At 44.0% G+C, this 21787-nt stretch overlaps 1 protein-coding gene across 1 annotated transcript in view; it reads left to right on the forward strand.

Moving 5' to 3' along the window:
* Positions 1–532: 532 nt before the first annotated feature.
* ANKDD1B (ankyrin repeat and death domain containing 1B) overlaps positions 533–21787 on the forward strand; it is a 79661-nt gene continuing 58406 nt past the window's right edge. The window contains exons 1-3 of the mRNA XM_075542662.1: positions 533–725; positions 11477–11580; positions 15558–15656. Of these exons, the coding sequence (XP_075398777.1) occupies positions 533–725; positions 11477–11580; positions 15558–15656 (396 nt within the window). The remainder of the gene's footprint in view (positions 726–11476; positions 11581–15557; positions 15657–21787) is intronic.

Below are 21787 nucleotides of genomic sequence, written 5' to 3' on the forward strand. Positions count from 1 at the left end.
AAACATAACATGAAAACCAGATTTGAATTTTGAATTTGAAGGTTTATATTGTATTTGACGTTTCTACCTTGAAGCCAGAACACAGTTTCTATATAATTTCATTTTAAAAAATAAAGATCCACCAGGAAATATTTTAATTGCATGATTGATCCCAAAATTGTGAATTTCAGAGAGTAAGATTTTATTTAAAAGAAAATTCTGGAAGCCCATTTAGAAGTGATTTCGTATCAAAATGGCAGAATATCGGTGACAAACCCAGCCTCCATGTGCTTCAAGTTATAAGGAAGACTTAGTGGCCTATGACCTGGGAGCCTAAGGAAAGGCTTGTAGGTTTCTCAGGAAGTTTCACGTGGGGTAAAACCGAAGCACAGCCCGGAGGAGGGCACACCCAAGGCGGGCTTTTCCCAGACCAGCTCAAACCAGGGCAGGGCTGGAGAACCTGGGGCAAGTTGCCCAGTGAACCGCTCTCTCCCCTGGCTGCCCGCGGGCATCCCCAACCTTGGGTCTGGAGTGGGCGTCCGCGGGGGTGGGCATGGGCCCCACCGGGGGGGCTGGGGCTCAGCGGGCCGCGGCCAGGGAGCTGCTGCAAGGAAGGACCGCGGCGGCGAAGGGGCGCAAGGACAGCCCGAGGGGCGCGGCGGGTCGGCCCTGGCAGCTTCTCTCCCGGATCCCAAAGCAGGAGGGCCCTCTGGAGGAGGAGGAGACCAAGGCCGGACTTGAACTCTGTGAGTCCCGCGGACAAACTCTTGGGAAATCAGGCGGTTGGCGGTGGGGCAGACTAGGGGCAAAGAGGTGCCCAGTGCGCCAGCTCTGGGCACTGTGGGGACAGTCATGGAACAACTTGACTTGGGGCCCTAACACCACGCACCCCTGTTGCCTAAATTTCACATTTGGAATCCACACACTCAATCAAATTTTGCTTCGTGTACACACACACACACACACACACCATTGTGGGTGGAAGGAAAGTCATACTTTTCCCACCACCCAAGATTATTAGGAATGATTCAGCCCTTCTACAAATAAGGAAAGAGTTAGTCTGCCCTGTCTCCTATATTCTGATGCATGCACAGATTGTTTGACTTTAAGTAAGTCACTTAACCCTTCTGTATGTATTTTGGGGCTTCCCACCACCCTCCTCCCCGCAGTTTGGGAGGGATAATCTATGTTTTGGGAACAAATTTGTAGCATAAACTGGACACATTGATGAAGCGTTCTCAAAAGTTGACAAGGATTGAAGTCCTCCCATAGCAAACCATCAGAGTTGGCTGACTGAAATGATCTCATTTCTAAAGATCTGCCAGGGGACAGTTAGGCTCTCAAACTCACTTCCATCAGTGGGTTCCAATTTGTAACCCAAGCATGACAGAGTAGATTTATCTAAGGCTCATGAACAGACAACCTCCTCTTTTTTTTGGCCAATGTGGCTGGTGGGTTTGAACCATCTACCTTGTAGCTAGCAGCCCAATGCTTAGCCCACTTCACCACTTGGATGCAATTAGTACATTCGTTCTTTCATTCATTCTAGAAATAGCTTTTAGGGCTTACTGTTTGCCAGGCACTAAATGTGCAGGTGCAAAGAGGATATAGCACCTCCTACGAATGTGATGGTGGAGCATGTGCACACACACTAGTGGGGGTGGGTATAGACAATGAAACAAGGCAGCAAATAGGTGTCTAAAACAATTTGAGGAAGCAGTCAGTGCTGTGAGGGCTATGAAACAGGGTGATGGGACTGTGAGCAGGCGTTAGATTTGGTGGTTAAGTAAGAGCCACTACTGACAGGAAGGAAGTAGCCCTAGAAAGTTCTGGAGGAAACGTAGCACATGCAGGAGTAATAATAGCAAATGCAAGGCAGGGATGAAATTGATAGACTCTAGCATCAGCGAGGCTGTGATCATGATACACGAAGATAGGACTGACCCGGTCACGGATTTCATCTTGCTGGGCTCCACAATTAAAGCTCACGGAAGCAGCACTCGAGACCAAAGGATGCATTGCACTGGGTAAGTCTGCTGCACCAGACCTCTCAAAGCGTCGAAAAGCAAGGAAGGTACTTTGAGGACTAAGGTGCACCTGACCCAAGCCATGGTGTTCTCCATGACCTCAGCGGGATGTGAAAGTTGAGCATTGACTAAGGAAGACTGAGGAAAAATGGAAGCAGGTGTGCTATGGTGTTGGCTAAGAATAGTGGAGATCCATGGACTGCCTGCCAGCACAACAAGGAGATCTGTTTTTGAAGAAGTAGGCACTTTGGAGGCAAGGATGGAGAGACTTGGTCTCAAGTACTTAGGTCATGTTACCAGGAGAGACCCGTTCCTATAGGAGGACATCATGCTGGATAAAGTCGAGCGAGGGGCACTGTAAAAGGCCCTTGATGAACTGGATTTGCATGGTGGCTGCAAAAATGGGCACAAACACAACAATTAGGAGTATGGTGCTGGACTGGATGGTGTTTCATTCTCGTGTGTGTAGGGTCGCTATGAGTCCAAACCAACTTGAGGGCGCCTGACAACAAGAGCAATAATAGAGAATCCAAACTTTGCTTCTGGAAGTCAAAATTGCCATTTAGAGGAGAACTTAAAGATAGTAAACTAAAAGTCTTAATATTCAACCAGGATTTGAATAAAGGCTGAGATGTTATCAAGTCAAGACAGTTCTCTGGACAGCAGAGAAGAGGGCGGGGGGAGATGTCAAACAGTGTAACATATGACAAAATAATAAGAATTTATGAATTATAAAGGGTCCATGAGGGAGGGGAAAGAGGGAGGGAGGGGGAACATGAGCAGTCAATATTAAGGGCCCAAGTAGAAGGCAAATGTTTTGAGAATGATGATGGCAACAAATGTACATATGTGCTTGACACAATGGATGTATATGTGGATTGTGATAGGAATCGTAGAAGCCCCAATAAAATGATTTTTTTAAATAAAGAAGAAAAATAAAGTTCTTTTTTTCCCTTTCCCTCTCTCTCTCCCTCTTTTTCTAGAGAGTACAGACAATTATTCTGTATGGAAAGCCAAATAACAGCAGCTGTCATTTACAGAGCAGTTTCTGTGTTTAGGGATGGAAGTGGAACCGGGGCAGTTGGATCTGATAGGGATGAGGAAGGCAAGGACGTTTGCATGGAAGTGATTTTAAGAATGGGTGATGGAAGCTAAACTGGAGAAGGGGCAGAGTGTGGGCACAGGGTGACTCATAAGAAAGCGTGGGGAGAACAATGAGGTTGCAGACTTTCTGGGCTGAGAGAACTAGACTAGAGAAGAGGCGTAGAGCATAGTTAGACGATGGTAGTTAGATGATGAAATTCTTACCATGAAGATTTCAGAAATGGTGCTATTTTTTAATATATATTTTTATTGGGAGCTCTTACAAACATTATAATAATCCATAATTCAATTAATCAAGCATAATTGAACAATTACTGCCACCATCATTTTCAAAACATTTTCTTTCTTCCAGAACTCTTTGATAGTAGTTCCCCTTTATCCCCTTCCTCCCCTCCCCTATTCTTATATTCTTATTAATTATAATAATAATTTTTGGCCATATGATGGCAAGTTTTTATGTTAAGCCATGAATATGACTTTGAACTGGGTTGACTGAGATCAGGTGGAGAAAAAATGATTAGCGGTAAGGGCGTCAGGAAGGTGAAACCAAAGTGTTGGCTTGATCATCTATGAAGATGATGAGGACACAGGATTAGGAGTCGACTTCTTAAAAACAAACCAGAGATTAGCTTAGCCAGTAAAGCATTGTGCTCTCTAAGAGCTCGGTCTAAGGCAGTGGTTCTCGACCCCTTTGGCATATTTTTAATATTCTTTGCTAGCACCACAATGCACTCGAATGCAATAATTTTTCTTCAGTCTTCCTTATTCGGTGTCCAATTTTCACATGCATTTAAGGCAGTGGAAAAGACCATGGAATGGGTCCGGGGCACCTTACTCCTCAAAGAAACATCCATGCTATTCAATATTCTTTTAAAAAAATCATTTTATTGGGAGCTCATACAGCTCTTATCGCAATCCATACATACATCAATCGTGTAAAGCACATTTGTACATTCGTTGCCTTCATCATTCTCAAAACATTTGCTCTCCACTTAAGTCCCTGGCATCAGCTCCTCAGTTTTTCCCCTCCCTCCCCACTCCCCCTTCCCTCGTGAACCCTTGATAATTTATAAATTATTATTTCGTCTTATCTTACACTGTCCAATGTCTCCGTTCACCCACTTTTCTGTTGTCCGCCCCCAAGGGAGGAGGTTATATGTAGATCCCTGTGATAGGTTCCCCATTTCTACCCTCCCCTTCCCACCCTCCCAGTATCACCACTCTCACCACTGGTCCTGAGGGGATCATCTGTCCTGGATTCCCTGTTTCCAGTTCTGATCTGTACCAGTGTACATCCTCTAGTCTAGCCAGAGTTGTAAAGTAGAACTGGGATCATGATTGTGGGCTGCGGTGGGGAGGGGAGGAAGCATCTAGGAGCTAGAGGAAAGTTGTGTATTTCATCATTGCTACACTGCACCCTGACTGACTCATCTCCTCCATAAGGGGACCCTTCCATAAGGGGATGTCCGGTTACCTACAGATGGGCTTTGGGTCCTCACTCCGCACTCCCCATCATTCACAATGATATGATTTTTTGTTCTTTGATGTCTGAAACCTGATCCCTACAGCACCTCATGATCAAACAGACTGGTGTGCTTCTTCTATGTGGACTTTGTTGCTTCTGAGCTAGATGGTCACTTGTTTACCTTCAAGTCTTTAGGACCCCAGATGCTATATCTTTTGAATACTGGGATCCATCAGCTTTCTTCACCACATTTGCTTATGCACCCACTTTGTCTTCAGCGATTGTATCAGGAAGGTGAGCATCATGGACTATCAATTAAATAGAACAAAGTATTCTTGCATTGAGGGAGTATTTGCTTTTCAATATTCTAAAGAGGTCTTATGTAGCAGATTTACATAATACAATACATCTTTTGATCTCTTGACTGCTGCTCCCATGAGCATTGATCATGGATACAAGAAGACAAAATCCTTGACAACTTCAACTTTTTATCCATTTATCATGATATTACCTATTGGACCTTGAGTTAGTTAGCTTATTGTGCCAACCTGGCCGATAAACACTTGTCAGGTTAATTGAAGGGCAGAGGGATAAATGGCTCAGTGAGCCTCGCCTTTCTAGTTCTCAGGTCTCTTGCTTTGGTCTCTTTGGTCAGACCAGGGTACAGCTGCCTTAGCAGTTCCCTGCTTCAGCTTGCACGGCTGACTTCCTGCAAGACATCCCCAAGGAGAAGCCACATGGACCTACCCCGATGCAGCCCTGGGTGCTGGAGCAACCATGTGGAGACCCCTGCCAGCACTGAGATGCTTACACATTCACTGACTCGGCTTTCTCCTGCAGTTGGCATCATAGTGTATGTTTTGTGAGACAGAGGAGGACTTTGTGGATTGGCATTGGACTAATGGGTTAATGCGTTAATATTGGATTTGTGGGCTTGGGCAGCACTGGTTGTGATGTTTTCTTGATGTGCACTTACCCTTTATATAACACTCTCTCATACATGAGTTTCTGTGGATTTGTTTCTCAAAGTACCCAGACTAACACAGACCTGTTGTGAGGATTTTAGTCTTCTTGACATTGAGTCATAATTCTTTCTGAAGGTTGCAAAACTTGATCTTCATTAACAAGTGCTTCAAGTTTTCCTCACTCAGTAAGTAAGGTTGTCATCTGCATGTGGCAAGTTCTTAATAAGCTTTCCTCCAATCCTGATGACATACTCTTCTTCATATAAACCAGTTTTTCTGATGACTTGTTCAGCATACAGATAGAATAAATATGGTGAGAGGATAGAACTCGGATGCATATCTTTCCTGATTTGAAACCTGAAGTATTCCCTTGTTGTGTTTGCACAGCTGCCTCTTGATCCATATCTAAGTTCCTTATGAGCACAATCAAGTGTTCTGGAATTCCCATTCCTCTCAAGTTTATCCATAGTTTGTTATGATCCCTCAGAAAAATACTTCAGCATAGTCAAAGAACTACAAGTAAGCATCTTTCTGGAATTCTCTGCTTTAAGCTAAGCTCTATCTGACATCAATAATGATATCCCTTGTTCCAAGTCCTCTTCTGAATCTGGCAACAACCTCCAGCAGGTCCCTGTCAATTTACTTACTGCTACAGTTTTTGTTAGAGAATCTTAAGCAAAATTTCCCTTGCATATGATATCAGTGATATTGTCCTGTAGTTTGTCCATTCTGTTGGGTCATCGTTCTTTGGAATGAGAACTAATATGGATCTCTTCTTGACTGTTGGTCAATTGGCTGTCTTCCATATGTCTTGGCATAGATGAGTGAGTGCTTACAGTACTTCTTCAGCTTGTTGAAACATTTGAGTTGATATTCCATCAATTCCTAGTCTTGTTTGGGGCTGATGACTTCACTGCAGCTTGAATTTCTTCCTTCTGCACCATTGGTTCTTGTTCATATGCTACCTCATGGAATGGAATGTTGACTAGTGCTTTTTGGTACAGTGACTATGTATTATTGCCATCTTCTTTGCTGGTTCCTGTAACATTCAATATTTTGCCCATAGAATCTTTCAAGCTTGCATCTCCAGGCTTGAATTTTTTTCTTGAGTTCTTTTAGTTTAAGACAGCCGAGAGTGTTCTTTCTTTTTTTGTTTTCTAACTCTAGGTCTGTGCACATTTTATTATATTTGACTTTGTCTTCTTGAACTGCCCTTTGAAATTTTCTATTCAGCTCTTTGACTTCATCTTTTCTTCCAGTTGGATTAGCTACTCTATGATTAAGAGAAGGTTTCAGAGTATCTTCTGACATCCACTTTGATCTTTTCTTTCTGTCCTATCTGTTTAATGACCTTTTTTCATTCTTCATGAATGATGATGTTGATTTCCTCCCACAGTTTATCAGGTCTTCTGTTATTAGTGTTTAATTCCTCAAGTCTATTCTTGAGAAATTCTCAAAATTTTAGTGGGATAGAATCAAGGTCATATTTTGGCTTTCATGGACTTGATTTAATGCTCTTCAGCTTCAACCTGAATTTCCATATGAGCAATTGATGGTCTGTTCCACAGTCAGCCTCTGGTCTGGTTGTAGTTGCTGATATTGAGTATGGTCTCCTCCAACAGATATAGTCATCTGTGTATTCTATTGATCTCGGTGTATTCTATTTGGAAAAGTCCACATATGTTATAGGTAGGTTTATTGTGCCAATATGGCCAAAGAACACATGTGGGATTAATTGAAGGGCAGAGAGATAAATGGCTTGGGGAGCCTCACCTTTCTGGTCTCTTGCTCTTTGATCATTGGACCAGTCTGCTGCTGCCATGCTTGTTCTGTGCTTCAGTTTGCAAGCTACAATACCTGTGGAACACCTAACCCGTGGACTGTAATTTGAGGTTCCTTCAAGACCTGCTTCACCACACTATTGGAACTTACATCTCTTGAGCTGGGACTGCAGGACTCTGTCATCTGGCTGACTGTTGGTGACCTGCCTTGCTGTTTGCTACCTGTGGCCAGATAGCCTGAATTGCTGTACAGGTGACTACCTGGCGGCCCTCAAGACTTGAAGGACTGCCAGTGTCTCACAACCGTCTCATGGGAATGAGTTGCACTGAGCCATTTGTATTGCTTTATAGATTAATTAACTGTTTATTTCTTATGTTATCTATCTATAGATATATAATTATTAGCGTTCTGGTTTTGTTTCTATAGAGAACTCTGTCTAGTATAATATATATAGTCACTCTCTGTGTTGTTGAAACAGGTATTTGCTATGAACAAGTCATTGGTCTTGCAACATTCTGTCATGTGATTTCCAACTTCATTTCTATCACAAGTCCATATTTTGCAACTTCTGTTCCTTCCTCTTTATGCCCAACGTTTGCATTCTAATCACCAATAATTAGCAATGCATCTTTTGTTTGTTTGTTTGTTTGGAATCTTGGTTTTTTTTCTTCTGCCTTTTTTATTATTAAATCATTTTATTGGGGGCTCATACAACTCTTATCACAATCCATATATCCATTCATTGTTCAAGTACATTTGTACATTTGTTGCCATCATTATTCGCAAAACATTTGCTTTCTACTTGAGCCCTTGGTATCAGCTCCTCATTTTCCCCCTCCCCCTACCCTCATGAGCCCTTGCAAATTTATACATTATTATTTTGTCATATCTTGTACTGTCTGATGTATAAGTCAGAAGACACTTCACCCACTTTTCTGTTGCCCATCCCCCAGGGAGGAGGTTATGTGTACATCTTTGTAATTAGCTCCCCCTTTCCACCCTACCCTCCCTCCACCCTCTTGGTATCACCACTCTCAGCACTGGTCCTGAAGGGATCATCTATCCTGGATTCCCTGTTTCCGGTTCCTATCTGTACCAGTGTACATCTTCTGGTCTAGCCAGATTTGTAAGGTAGAATTGGGATTATGATTAGTGGCGGGGGTTGGGGCGGAGGAGGAAGCATTTAGGAACTAGAGGAAAGTTGTATGTTTCATCATTGCTACACTGCACCCTGACTGTCTCCTTTCCTCCCTGCAACTCTTCTGTAAGGGGATGTCCAGTTGCCTACAGATGGATCTTGAGTCCCCAATCTGCACTCCTCCTCATTCACAATGGTTTGATTTTTTTGTTCTCTGATGACTGATACCTGATCCCTGATCCCTTCGACACCTCGTGGTCACGCAGGCTGGTGTGCTTCTTCCATTTGGGATTTGTTGCTTCTGAGCTAGATGGCCGCTTGTTTACCTTCAATCCTTTAACACTACGACACTGTATCTTTTGATAGCTGATGAGCACCATCAGCTTTCTTCACCACATTTGCTTATGTACACATTTGTCTGCAGCAATCATGTCAGGAAGGTAAGCACACAACGATATGATTTTTTTGTTCTTTGATGCCTGATAGCTGATCCCTTCAACACCTCATGATCACACAGGCTGGTATGCTTCTTCCATGTGGACTTTGTTGCGTCTTAAGCTAGATGGCCGCTTCTTTACCTTCAGATCTGTAAGACTCTAGACTTAGCAATGCATCTTGATTGCACTTTTGATCAGTGTCTTCCTGAAGTCATTAATAGAATGCTTCAATTTCTTCATCACTAGCTTTTGTGGTTGTTGCATAAATTTGAATAAAAGTTGTATTGATTGGATTTCCTTGAAGGCTGATTGATGTAATCCTATCACAGTTGGCATTGTACTTCAAGAGGATATTGTGTGAGTGAAGGGAGGCATCAGTCAGTGTAAGACTTGAAAAAATAATAATAATTAATAAATTATCAAGGGTTTGTGAGGGAGGGAGGTTGGAGAGGGAGGTAAAAATGATACCAAGGGCTCAAGTAGAACGAAAATGTTTTGAAAATGATGATAGCAACAAATGTACAAATATGGATGGATGGATGGATTGTGGTAAGAGTTGTATGAGCCCCAATAAAATGATTTTTTTAAAGAAATAAGTAAAGCAAAAGGATTAAAGTTTTTAAAAAGTGATTTTGCAACATCCTTTTTGACAATGCATGCCATGCCATTCCTCTCCTGATTGTGTTATTCTGGCATAATAAATCATAGGATTTTCTGACTCAACATGCCCAACACTGGTCCATATCTGCTCACTGATGCCTAGGATACCAATCTTTATGTATCCCATTTCATTTTTGATGACTTCCAATTTTCCTAGAGTCATACTTCATATATTCCAATTTCTGATCATTAGCCAATTTTTGCAGCTGTTTCTCCTTACTTGAGTCCTGCCCCATCAGCAAGTGAAGATCCCAAAGGTGCCACTCCCACAGACTTTACTTCATTCATGCAGCCAGTGTCACCCCCACTTTCGACCATTTTGAGTTCCCTCCGGCCCGAGGGGCCCATCCTCTGGCTCTATCTCAGACAGAGTTCTGCTTCTAGTCATTAGACCGTCAGTATCTGACAGTGTCCTTAAGCTCTGCATAAGGCTTTCAGTGACTCCTTCCTCCAAGAGGGCAGCCGATTCCTTCTTCGTGCTTAGTTTAAAAGCTCCACTGAAACCTGTTCACTTTGGGTGACGCTGCTGGCATTTGAAATACCAGTGACATATTTTCAGCATCACAACAGTACGACAAACTGACAGACAAGTGGTGGATTCTACCTGGCTTAGTTCTTTCTGATTCTACCTGTGCTTAATTCTGACCTTATTCCTAGTGTTGAGGTGTCCCCTGAGAGTCCTTTTGCTCCCTCCCCTACAGAATTAAAGAAAACCTTCTAAATCCTGATTCTTCTCCAGGCTACCTAATAAATTTTGCTCTTTGCCATGCGCGTTTATGTGAGAAATGATGTTTGTGTGTTGTGGAAGGCTGGCAGTTCAAACCTATCAGGAGAAAGATGAGGCTGTCTGCTCAGTAAAGATTTACAGTCTCAGAACTTCTATACAGGGTGACGATGGATTGAAATTAAGTCAACAACAGTGGGTTTTAGTGTTTAATGTATGTGTATGGTTGATTGGATTGCCTTTCCCCAAATTCTGTTGAAGCCCTAACCGCCAGTTCCTGTGAATCAGACCTTGTTTGGAAATAGGGTCGGGGAAGGGGTAATCTGCTAAAGAACATGTTAAATCGCATGACATCATACTGTACTAGACAAGGTCGTCATCTAACCCGATAAGAGTGCTGCCCTGATAAAGGAGGTGAACAAGACGCAGAGAGGCACACAGGGAGAAGGCAGCCACGTGAAGACAGATCTACAGGCCAAGGAGCAACAGAGAAATGCGTGGGTCTACCAGAAGCCAGAGGAGACAAGGACAGGTGTCCCTTTAAAGTAGACATAGACCATGGCTCTGCCAACACGTAGATCCGGACGTTTAGCCTCCAACACTATGAGACAGTAGATTTAGAAGTCCCCTCCCCCACCAATCTATGGTATTTCGTCATGGCTGAATTCAGGGGTGAATGCAGTGGGAAACTATTTTAATCTCCATCGGTAGAAATGAGAATAAGACGTGTTCTCCCTTTTAGCTTTTGTACGGGGTTACATGACTCACTGAATCCTAAGGTTGTGTTCCTGTAGGTCTGGCATCTGCCCAGCGTTTTTCAGATAATTTTATCTTGGGAAGCTTGTGTGGAGTTTATGGGCTCCGCCCTGTCTCATCTCGCACGATACTTCTTAAAAACAATGTGCCTGGGAAGTCCACAGATGCCCTCTGACCTCCTGGAGCCAAACATTGCATTGCTGACTTCAGGGTGGTCCTTGTACAGAGGCCTGAACATACAGTACTAAGACAAGTTGGAATCTTGATACAATGGTTTTATGAACGATGGAAGCAGATTCTCCATCTCTCCTCAGTGCTGAAGGTGGAAAACCCAAGGCTGGTGTTGCAGGACTTGCGAGTTCCGGAGGATGACCACGGGTGCTTCGCTCGCTCTCGGCCCCTTCAGTGCTTTCACTCATGTTTGCTTGCTTCCTTTCAGTGCTGCCGAACGAGAGAAGCTTTCAGAACGCTGCTCAGAGCAATAACCTGGACCTCATGGAGAAGCTTTATGAAAAGAAGGTTAATATTAATGCTGCCAACAATGTGAGTAGGAGCTGAAAATATGACAGCGGCTTCTTCAAAGTGGTGGCTGGGGTTTACATCATTCGGATGGAAAAATAAAAATAAAAATGGTCGTGCTAGGTGAGATAAGGGAGGTCTGTCTCCTTTAGGGGTGCTGAAAGGTAGGCTCCAGCAGTGGGCTGGCTTTGGGTGCTCTCGTTGATCTTATCACAGGGAACGTGCACAAAATTCTTGACGCACATCTGTGCAAAGTGTGAGTGGGCAGTCACGCAGATGGCCGGCCAAGGTTATGGAGCTGGGCTTGGTCCTGGATGGTTGCCTGGGGTCCCTTTGGTCTCACACATTCTGGAAAGACAGAACTCTCTTTTGCTACACGCTCTAGCTGGTTTTCTCTCCCGGGATGTCCTCTGTGGTTGAGTTGTTTTCCAAATTGAAATGCAAAGGGAGGCATGCATTTTCATTTTCCTTCAACTGCTTTTTAAAATAATAGGCCATTCCTGAAAGCTGTCCTTTCGCTGCTGGGTCTTCAGCAGGAAATGTTGAGGGCGGGGCAGGAAGGTGGTGGGGGTGGCCCATCCATCATCAGAAATAGGGCGTTTGTGCGGTTTGCTTTTCTGAGGATTTTCTGACAGCACCTCTGTTGTTGCTGCGCGCCATCAACTCCATTCCGACTCCCAGCAAACGCTGTCATTTCGAGGAGACCTGCCTCGGAGGACTTCCTAGGCTGAACTATGAATTGAGCAGATTGCCAGGCCATTTCCCCAGCAGAACCACTGGTGGGTTTGAACTACCAACTATCCAACCAGCAGCCAAGGGCTCAGCCACTGCACCAGTAGGGCTCCTGGCAGCCCCTCTAGGCAGACTTGATGAACATGAACAGTTCGGAGCTGGGGCGATTGCTTCGGACGCCGTGTGGAATGACTCAAAGTGAGGATGGCAGAGGTGGATGCTGTGGTGCTAACTAAGCAAAGCAGCAGCTCAGGGCCCCTCGCTTGCCTAGGGACCTTTCCAGAAGCAATGTGTTCCCATGGTTTCGCGATTTTGCGAGATTTGCTCAAGTAAGGGATTTTTAACTGCAATCAGTTAAGCCTGCTGATGTTGGCTTTAAAGGTTTCCCAGACTGCCTGAACTCCAGGTTTCACAAAACCCACCTCTGTCTCAGGCATTGGAAACAAAGAATCGGAAGTGGTGGCGTCAGAGTCCCAGGCAGTGTCAGCAGCGGAAGATGCTTCACCCTGGTCTGTGTGTCTGCAAGAGTGTCTGTCCTTGTGTATGTATATTACATACATGTGTGTGTCTGGTGTGTTAGGAATCTCAGTAGTATTCACACTCCACAGATGTTCTAGAAGGATAGCATAGTGGGAAAATTTTGCTGCAAAACAATTTCAAGAAGAGCAGCCAAAGAGGAGGGGGTGGATAAAGAGAAGGAAGGAAGAGAAAATAAGCAAGGATCATAGCCATATGTTTAGTGCAGGTTGACAAGAGAACCAAATCCAGGGCATCCGTAGGTGTGTAAATGAGAGTTTTATATCAAAGAGCAATTGTACAGTGAGAAAACATCCCACCCCAGTCCAGATCAATTCTGTAAGTCTGATATTAGTTCATATGCCAATACCAGTCCATAAATCCCTCTTCAGGCTCACATTGCCACTCGCAATGATGCTGAATGCAGTAACATCACAGTCTGGTGTATGAAAACACTTATGGATCCAATGGCAGTGGAAACGTCAAAGGGCTGTCTCCATAGGTCTCCACCGCATGGCTCGCTCAGATCTCAACATAGCTCCACGTGGCTTGTCCACAGGAAGACGAAGGTGGAGAGATTGTGTGTGGCCCACCTCCAGCGAGAAAGAGAGGAAGTTCCCAGAATTCCCATGAGAAGACCACGCCTACACAGAGGCATCATTGGCTATGACCTGATTGACAGGCTAGACTCCACCCCTTCACTCATAATGCCCTCAAGTTGATACCAGATTATGTAACTACTACAAGCTACATATTTAAAAATATATTTATGGGTACATATCTCTATAGATTATTTGTGGCCATGGAAAATTAGCTATTAAATAAGAGGAGTGAAGCATTAATAATTTTTCCAAGTGGCATGAACTAGATTTTCCAAGTTACTATTATTATAATCTTTAAAGATAATTTTCACATACAACTTTCTGATATTTTAGCATGCTTTCATTTTAATGCTCTTGGAAAGATTGTACAACTAGGACACCAACTTACAGTCACTATGGCAAATGATTATAAATTCTTTAGCAATTGTATTATATTTTCAGTGACATCTGTTTTATCTTGCTGGAAGCAAATTGTTGACATGGTGACAAGTATCTTAAAATCTGTGATGGAAGAGATGTGGGGGAAGTGTGAGTGGTTTTATTGAAAGCGTAGATAGAAGACTAGAAACCCAGGCTTGATAGCCAACAATAGATGAGTAAAGAGCATCCATTCTCTGTCAAACTTACCACTGGTTTCACTAGTAAGGGAATCACATACTTCATTTAAACTATTCCCATATTTTTGGGGTAACTTATTTATGAAAATAAAGAATAAAAAATCTGTGCCGAAGTGCCTTCTTTAGGAGCAAACACCACTTAGGATATGGGAACCAGGAACATGTGTGTTACCTGCAGACAAAGCTTCCATGGTCACAAGTGCCTCAGATGGTTTCTGGCCGGCTCAGGAGTACTCTCGTAGTTTCCTTGAAGTAAACGATAGAGCTCTGAAGCTTTCTCTCTGTGTCTGCAGATCTGTCTTCCCCTCTATTTTGTTCTTTCAAAAGTAACATATTTGTCCATTTTAGCTATACCTACAGTCCAAAAGCTTACAGAAGAAAGCCATGAATAAACATCCAGGAAAATGATTGTTATGTCTTATCTGTGGGAGTCCTGGCAGTGCATTGGTTACACGTTGGGCTGCAATCCACATGGTTAGCAGTTTGAAACCACCAGCAACTCCTTGGGACAAAGACTGGCTTTCTATTCCCACAGGGGGTTGCTGTGCGTCAGCGCTGACTCGATGGCAGTGAGTTTGGTATTATCTATCTGCACTTGCTCAGCAGTAAAGGGACCCTGGTGATGGTAGGTTAAGCTGAAAGGTTGGCACCCCATCAGTCACCGTAAGGGAGAGAGATGAGGCAGTCTGCTTTCATAAAGATTTACAGCCTCGGAAATGCTATGGAGCAGTTCTCCCCTGGTTTTAGGGTTTCCGCATGGGGTCCTGGTGACAGAGTTGGTTATGCATTCAGCCTCTAAACACCAGGTCAGCAGTTCAAAACCACCAGAAGCTCTGTGGGAGAAGGTGAGACTTTCTGTTCCTGTAAAGATGACAGTCTTATAAAACAAGGGCAGTCCTATTGTGTCCTATAGGGTCTCTGTGAATGGACTAGATGGCAGTGCTGCTTATTTATTATTATTATTATTATTATTGAATCAATGGCAATGGGTTTGGTTTTGGGGAAGCCAAAATATTTACAATTATTGATTGTATAAAAGAACTGTACTCTCTAAGTGAAATGCTTTTTATTACTACAGTGAGGTTATGCAATGCGTTTCAACTTGAAGCCCGACCTCCCCTGGATGACAGTTCTCTAAGATTGTCTGATGATGGCTACGGGTGGGAACCCGATGGTTATAAGTCTTACTGCTTTTCAAAGGCAAATGCAAGGAGTAAAGCAAAATAATCAAAAGGCTAAAGTTTTGAAAAGTATGGCCATTCATCGAACTCATTGTCAACAGTCAAGTCCAACTCATCTCTCTCCTAATGAAAGCCTTATCTTTGTCCTAATGTCCTGCAGGACAGGGTCAATCACCCCAGGGGGTTTCCAAGGCTGTAATTATAACAGAAGCCGATGGTCAGGTCTTTCTCCCATAGAGTGGCTGATGGAGTCTAACTGCCGACTTTTCGCTTAGAAAACTTAACCCACTGAGCCACCTGGGCATCTTATTCAAGGTGTTTAACATACTGAAATACAACTTATGTTTCCTCAGATGAACCGCACAGCGCTACACTTTGCAGTGGGGAGGAATAATTTCTCTGCGGTGAACTTCTTGCTTAATCACAAGGCCAGGGTAGATGTCACTGATAAGGTAAGCTCTTCTTCCTTGGGTAGATTTGGTTGGAGCATAACCAATGTAAGAGGGGAAAATCTAATCACTCAGATGACTTGTCTGCACACGCACACACACACGCACATGATCTTTATGTTGGACTTTTCATTTTGGATTTGTCTATTTGAAGACACAGTACATTCAAGAACCCCGGTGGAACAATGATTAAGCACTTGACTGCTAACCGAAGGTTTACAGTTCAAACACACTGGCCACTCCAAGGGAGAAAGAGGTGGCATTCAGCTTCTTTGAATATTCATACCCTATAGGGCAGTTCTACTCTGTCCCCTAGGGTCACTGTGTCAACAGCAATGGATTGAGTGTATGTGCTTTTGTACTTGGGGATTACATTGTTTACTCGTTACCCAGAGGGCTTCCCTCATTTTCTCCTATTGAACTTCTGGACAAGAGCAGGCATTGTAAGACGGTTGCCTAGAGTGTAATCTGCGATATAGAAAATGGAATCTAACTGTGGCCTTAAGGACAATCAGCCTTCACTTGCCCCCTGTGAACTCTGTGTTAAACACAAACTGTACCAGACACTAATCTTAAGATTCTTGAGATGGTGGCATGGTAGGTTAAGAGTTGGGCTGCTAAGGGAAAGATTGCCAGTTCAAACACACCAGCTGCTCTGCAGGAGAAAGACGAGCCTGTCTGTTCCCATAAAAGTTTAAAGTCGGGAGGAGACAAGCCAGTCAGGGTGTAGTGTAGCAACGATAAAACATACAGCCCTAAATGCTTCCTCCCCGCCCCGCTATCATGATCCCAATTCTAGCTTACTAATCTGGCTAGACCAGAGGATGTACACTGGTACAGATAGGAACTGGAAACACAGGGAATCCAGGACAGATGATACCTTCATGACCAGTGGTGAGAGTGGCGATACCAAGAAGGTGGAGGGGGGGGTGGGGTAGAAAGGGGGAACTGATTATACGTATCTACATATAACCTCCTCCCTGGGGGATGGACAAAAGAAAAGTGGGTGAAGGGAGACGTTGAACAGCGTAAGACATGACAAAGTAATAATTTATATCAAGGGTTCATGAGGGTGGGGGTAGCGAGGAGGGAGGGGGGAAAATGAGGAGCTGATGCCAAGGGCTCAAGCAGAATGCAAATGTTTTGAGAATGATGAGGACAAGGAATGTACAAATGTGCTTGACACAATTGATGTATTTATGGATTGTGATAAGAGTTGTATGAGCCCCTAATAAAAAGATTTTTTAAAATTTCAGTCTTGGAAACTCTGAGGTGCAGTTCTACTCTGTCCTGTAGAGTTGCCATTGAGTCGGAATCACCAGTGGGTGCGTACACTCTTGTGAGAAAAGTATCGTTATCATCATAATGATAATTTTCAGATGAGAAACTTGCAACCCAGAGAGGCTAAAGAGATTACAACTAAAAAGAGTTGGAGTCAGAATTTGAACCCTGCTGGTCGGATTTTCGCATCCCTGTGTGGCATAGATGACCAAGTGTTCGGTGATTCATTGAAAGGGTTGGAAGTTTGCAGCCACCCGGAGACACCTTGAAAGAAAGACCAGGTGATTTGCTTCTGAAAGTTACCGGCCTGGGAAGCCTGTGGAACACAGTTCTGCTGTGAATCCCATGGAGTCATCATGAGTTGGGAATGACTCACCCAAAATGATGTGTTGTTTGGTTTGTCTGAGCTGTTGACCATGAATCAGCTTTACCCATTGCCTCTCTAGATACTAAAACCCTTTCTGAAGGTTTTTTCCTTAACCTGCTTTTCTCACGTCCTTGAATGCTTTCCCATGGCACAAGGAAACCACTTGGGCTTAAGGGATCCAACATTCCGCTTACCGTTTCCAGTTTCAGTAGCACCCGGCTTTTTGTCCTCAATCCGGTAAACCATGGCTCTTCACGCCAGACTTTTCAGAAGATTCCCACAGTGCAGTGTAGTTTCTCTGCAGCCACTCTAGGAGAGAAAGAGGTGCCCGGTGATGGCACTCTAGAGAGCGATGTTCAGACTTGCTTGACCTTCATGCTTCCTGGGCTTAGTAGTACATGTTTGGAAGATGAATGAGTGAGGCCAGCTCAAGTCACTCGGTCATCAAAATCAAAATTTAAAGCTTTTACATTGCTGTTTCCCACATGGGCAGCAGCATCTGGAAATAGCCTGAGATCTGCTCAATGATTTGCCCTGTAGTTTAGTTCTCAAGTCTTTGCGATGCTGTCTGGGGCTCAAAACCATGAGTTGCTTAAGAGTACATACACTTTCTTCTCCCCACGATCACCCCACCTACATTTTTCAATTCCTGCACTCTGCTTCCACCTTTTCCTGGTCCTATGGCTAGAACTCATAGTGACCTCATAGGACAGAGTTGAACTGCCCCTGTGAGTTTCTGAGAATGTACCTTTTTGTGGGAGTAGAAAGCCCGTTTTCTCCCATGCACCGGCTGGTGATTTCAAACTGCTGACTGCGTAGTTAGTCACCCAACGTGTAACCACTATGCCGCCAGGGCTCCCGGAGACAAAATAAACTCAATGGCACTGAGTTTGGTTTTCTTGAGCTTTCTGGCTAGAAAGCCCAGAGTGTAGCTTCCCAACTTGGCTGGATACTTCCCAGAATTAGATCTGCTTCATGGATCAAATAGAGAGAAAGTAGAGAGAGAAAAAAACAGGATCCCCCCCCCCCCACACACACACATATGCTTTCATATCTCTAGTTTCTTTTGTCAAGGAGAATTCTCCGTCAGAGTTTTAGGTGTCTGTGTGAGCACTACTGGGCACCCTGCTAGCTTGGCACTACAGCTTTGGGGCAAGGACAAAAGAGAAAACAAAAGGACCTCTTCCACTCTATCTTAGCGGGGCCCTTTATACTCTTGGAACCCACAGGAGGGCTCTCCTTGGCAGTCTTCCTTTCCGTACCCAGGAGGCAGGGCCGTCACGCGCACGGCCTCGGAGTCCAAGCTGGCTAGTATAGGAAATCCGCTGCCAGATCATCCCTGTTTGAGTTCCGGTTTCCGTCCCCAATCCACCTGCTGACCTTGACTTTTCAGTCCTGGGATCGCTGCTCCATCCACTGTCTGTGACGTTAGTTGCTTGCCAGCAGAGAGAGAGGGTGGCGTGAGCTTCATCTAACCCTACCCCAAATCTTAACCTTGCTATAAAAGCCAAGAGAAGCACTCAATAAATACTGACATATTCATCGCCTAGATTGAACAGCATCTTTTCTTTTAAAGACCGTAACCATGGTTGACATTCCTAGTATAAGAAACGCAGTACTGGTGCATATCCCAGTATGAGCCCACTGTTTTCAAGGTGGTGGAAAGATATTTTACTAACTTGCTATCTTGGAAGCTTTCCCAAAATATATTTATTTGTATTCCCCTATGTCTGCCATCAAATTGACTCTTCCTCATGGTGACAGTAACGCACTTGGCTGCTAACTGAAAGAGAGGGAGTTCAAGTCCACCCAGAGCTCCTGGAAAGAAAGGTGGGACTCTACTCCCCCTACCCCAAAAAATCAACCGTGGGAACCCCTCTGGAGCCCTGTTCTCCGTTGAAACACATGAGGTCATCACCAGTGGGAATTGACCTCACAGCAACTGGTTTAGTTTTATTTTTAAGTATCTGAAATATGGCTCTGGATAGCATTAATCGCTCTTCATCTTCCTTACGTTGTGAGACAGATATGTTGTCATTTGGGAAATGCAGGCGTTTCTAATGTATCTCTTTCTTTCCTTGTCTTGAACATTCCCTCATCAAGCAAACATTTTTATGGCTAATTGTCTCCAGGGTATTAGTACATATGTGAGGGGGCTTCAAAAAGTCTGTGGAAAAATCCGGTTACCTTTTGATTCCATTTCCCACGAACTATTTGACGTTCCCCTCATCAAAGAAAGTGATCGGTACAGTCAGACAATGCCATGTTTGGTGAGATTCGGCAGCTTCTTTCTCTAGCTGAGTCCAAAATCTGACCCACAATGTAAGCCTGAGGGGCAGATCATCTTGCCCAGTTCTCGTACCTATGTGCCAAACAAAACCAAAACAATTGAACCCCTTCACAATCCACATTTATGAATGACTTGTGGGGAAAGTGCCATGCCAACCACAGAGGATGCAGATAGATCTAACTCCTTGACAGGGACCAGAACCATCAGTATGCTGGAAGCGTGTTGGAAATGCAGAATCTTGGGCTTCACGTGAACCTTCTGAATCAGAACTTGTGATTTAAAGAGATCTCCTGGTGGATGTATTTGAGAAACACTGGTGTGAAGTGTAGACTCACTTTGCAGGGCCCACAGTCTATCTGAGGTGCGAACACAGAATCTGTAACAGATGCGGACCACTCCAAATGTTCATACTAAGCATCAAACAGCAGGCCTGTTTAGCGAGGGTCTCCATCCAGACTCCAGGGAGCCATAACCTAGAGTGCTGGGAAGGGGCCGACTGGGCAGATGGAAGGTCTTGCCAAGGGTTCCAGTCTATGGACGTTGGTACCAGAGGATGATGATGATCGAGCATCTGTCCTAGGGGCTTCTGATCACTGGAAAGCCCCTTGGAACTTACCGGCCTTCTCATCTGTGATCGGACTGGTAGGTAAGGCAGCCACCAGACAATCTATACATTACATCGTGTGCCACCTATGACTAATTCATGACAGACACTCAGAAACACTCTCAATCACGTCACTGTCCATTGCAGAAGACGTTGTTCTGTGAGTGTTCTGGGGATTTTACATTGCCTCTCAGGGAGGGTGGCTCCACTCTGAATTTGTGGTTTTGCAAAATCAAGTGGTTTGCAGTTTGAATTCCAGACTTTTTCGATTTTCTAATCAGCATTTGCATTTTAAAATGTGGACTGTCTTGAAATTTGAAAGACTCTCTTAGGAAAATGGAAAATATAGCTCATATCAAGATGAGATCGATCTCAAATCGTAGGGCCCATAACCATGTGTGAAACCAGATTTAGTGCTACTGAATATGAGGTACTGATTAGCAGGGTAAGCCTCAATTAGGGGGTGGAGTTGTGCTTGAAATTTTTTTAAATTATTTTTTAGTCATTTTATTAGGGGCTCATACAACTCTTATCACAATCCATACACACATCAATTGTGTAAAGCACATTTGTACATTCATCATTCTCAAAACATTTGCTCTCCACTTAAGTCCCCCTCCCTCATGAACCCTTGATAATTTATAAATTATTATTTAGTCATATCTTGCCCTGTCCGACGTCTCCCTTCACCCACTTTTCTGTTGTCCGTCCCCCAGGGAGGAGGTCACATGTAGATCCTTGTAATCGGTTGCTCCTTTCTACCCCACCCTCCTTCCACCCTCCCTCTATTGCCACTCTCAGCAATTGCCCTGAAGGGATCATCCTCCCTGGATTCCCTGTGTTTCCAGTTCCTATCTGTACCAGTGTACATCCTCTTGTCTAGCCAAGTTTGTAAGGTATAATTGGGATCATGATAGTTGGACGGGGGGCATTTAGGAATTAGGGGAAAGTTGTATGTTTCATCGTTGCTACACTGCACCCTTTCTGGCTCATCTCCTCCCCACGACCCATCCATAAGGGGATGTCCAATGGCATACAGATGGGCTTTGGGTCTCCACTCCACACACCCCCTCATTCACAATGATATGATTTTTTATTATGATGATGCTGGGCACCATAAGCTTTGTTCACCACATTTGCTTATGCTCAGTGACTACGTTTGGTTATGTTGTCTTCGACAATCATATCAGGGAGGTGAGCACACAATGATATGATTTTTTTGTTCTTTGATGCCTGATAACTTATCCCTTCGGCACCTTGTGATCATGCAGGCTGGTGTGCTTCTTCCATGTGGGCTTGGTTGTTTCTTAGCTAGATGGCCACTTGTTTACCTTCAAGCCTTTAAGACCCCAGACACTATATCTTTTGAGAACTGGGCACCATCTGCTTTCTTCACCACATTTACTTATGCACCCACTTTGTCTTCAGCAATTGTGTCAGGAAGGTGAGCATCATGGAATGCCAGTTCAGTGGAATAAAGTATTCTTGCATTGAGGGAGTACTTGAGTGGTGGCCGAATGTCCATCTGCTACCTTCATACTAAACCTATAAATATATTGTGCTTGCAATTTTTTTTTAAACTTCAACTAGTT

The sequence above is a fragment of the Tenrec ecaudatus genome, chromosome 2 (assembly GCF_050624435.1).
Source record: "Tenrec ecaudatus isolate mTenEca1 chromosome 2, mTenEca1.hap1, whole genome shotgun sequence".
NCBI classification, from domain to species: Eukaryota; Metazoa; Chordata; class Mammalia; order Afrosoricida; family Tenrecidae; genus Tenrec; species Tenrec ecaudatus.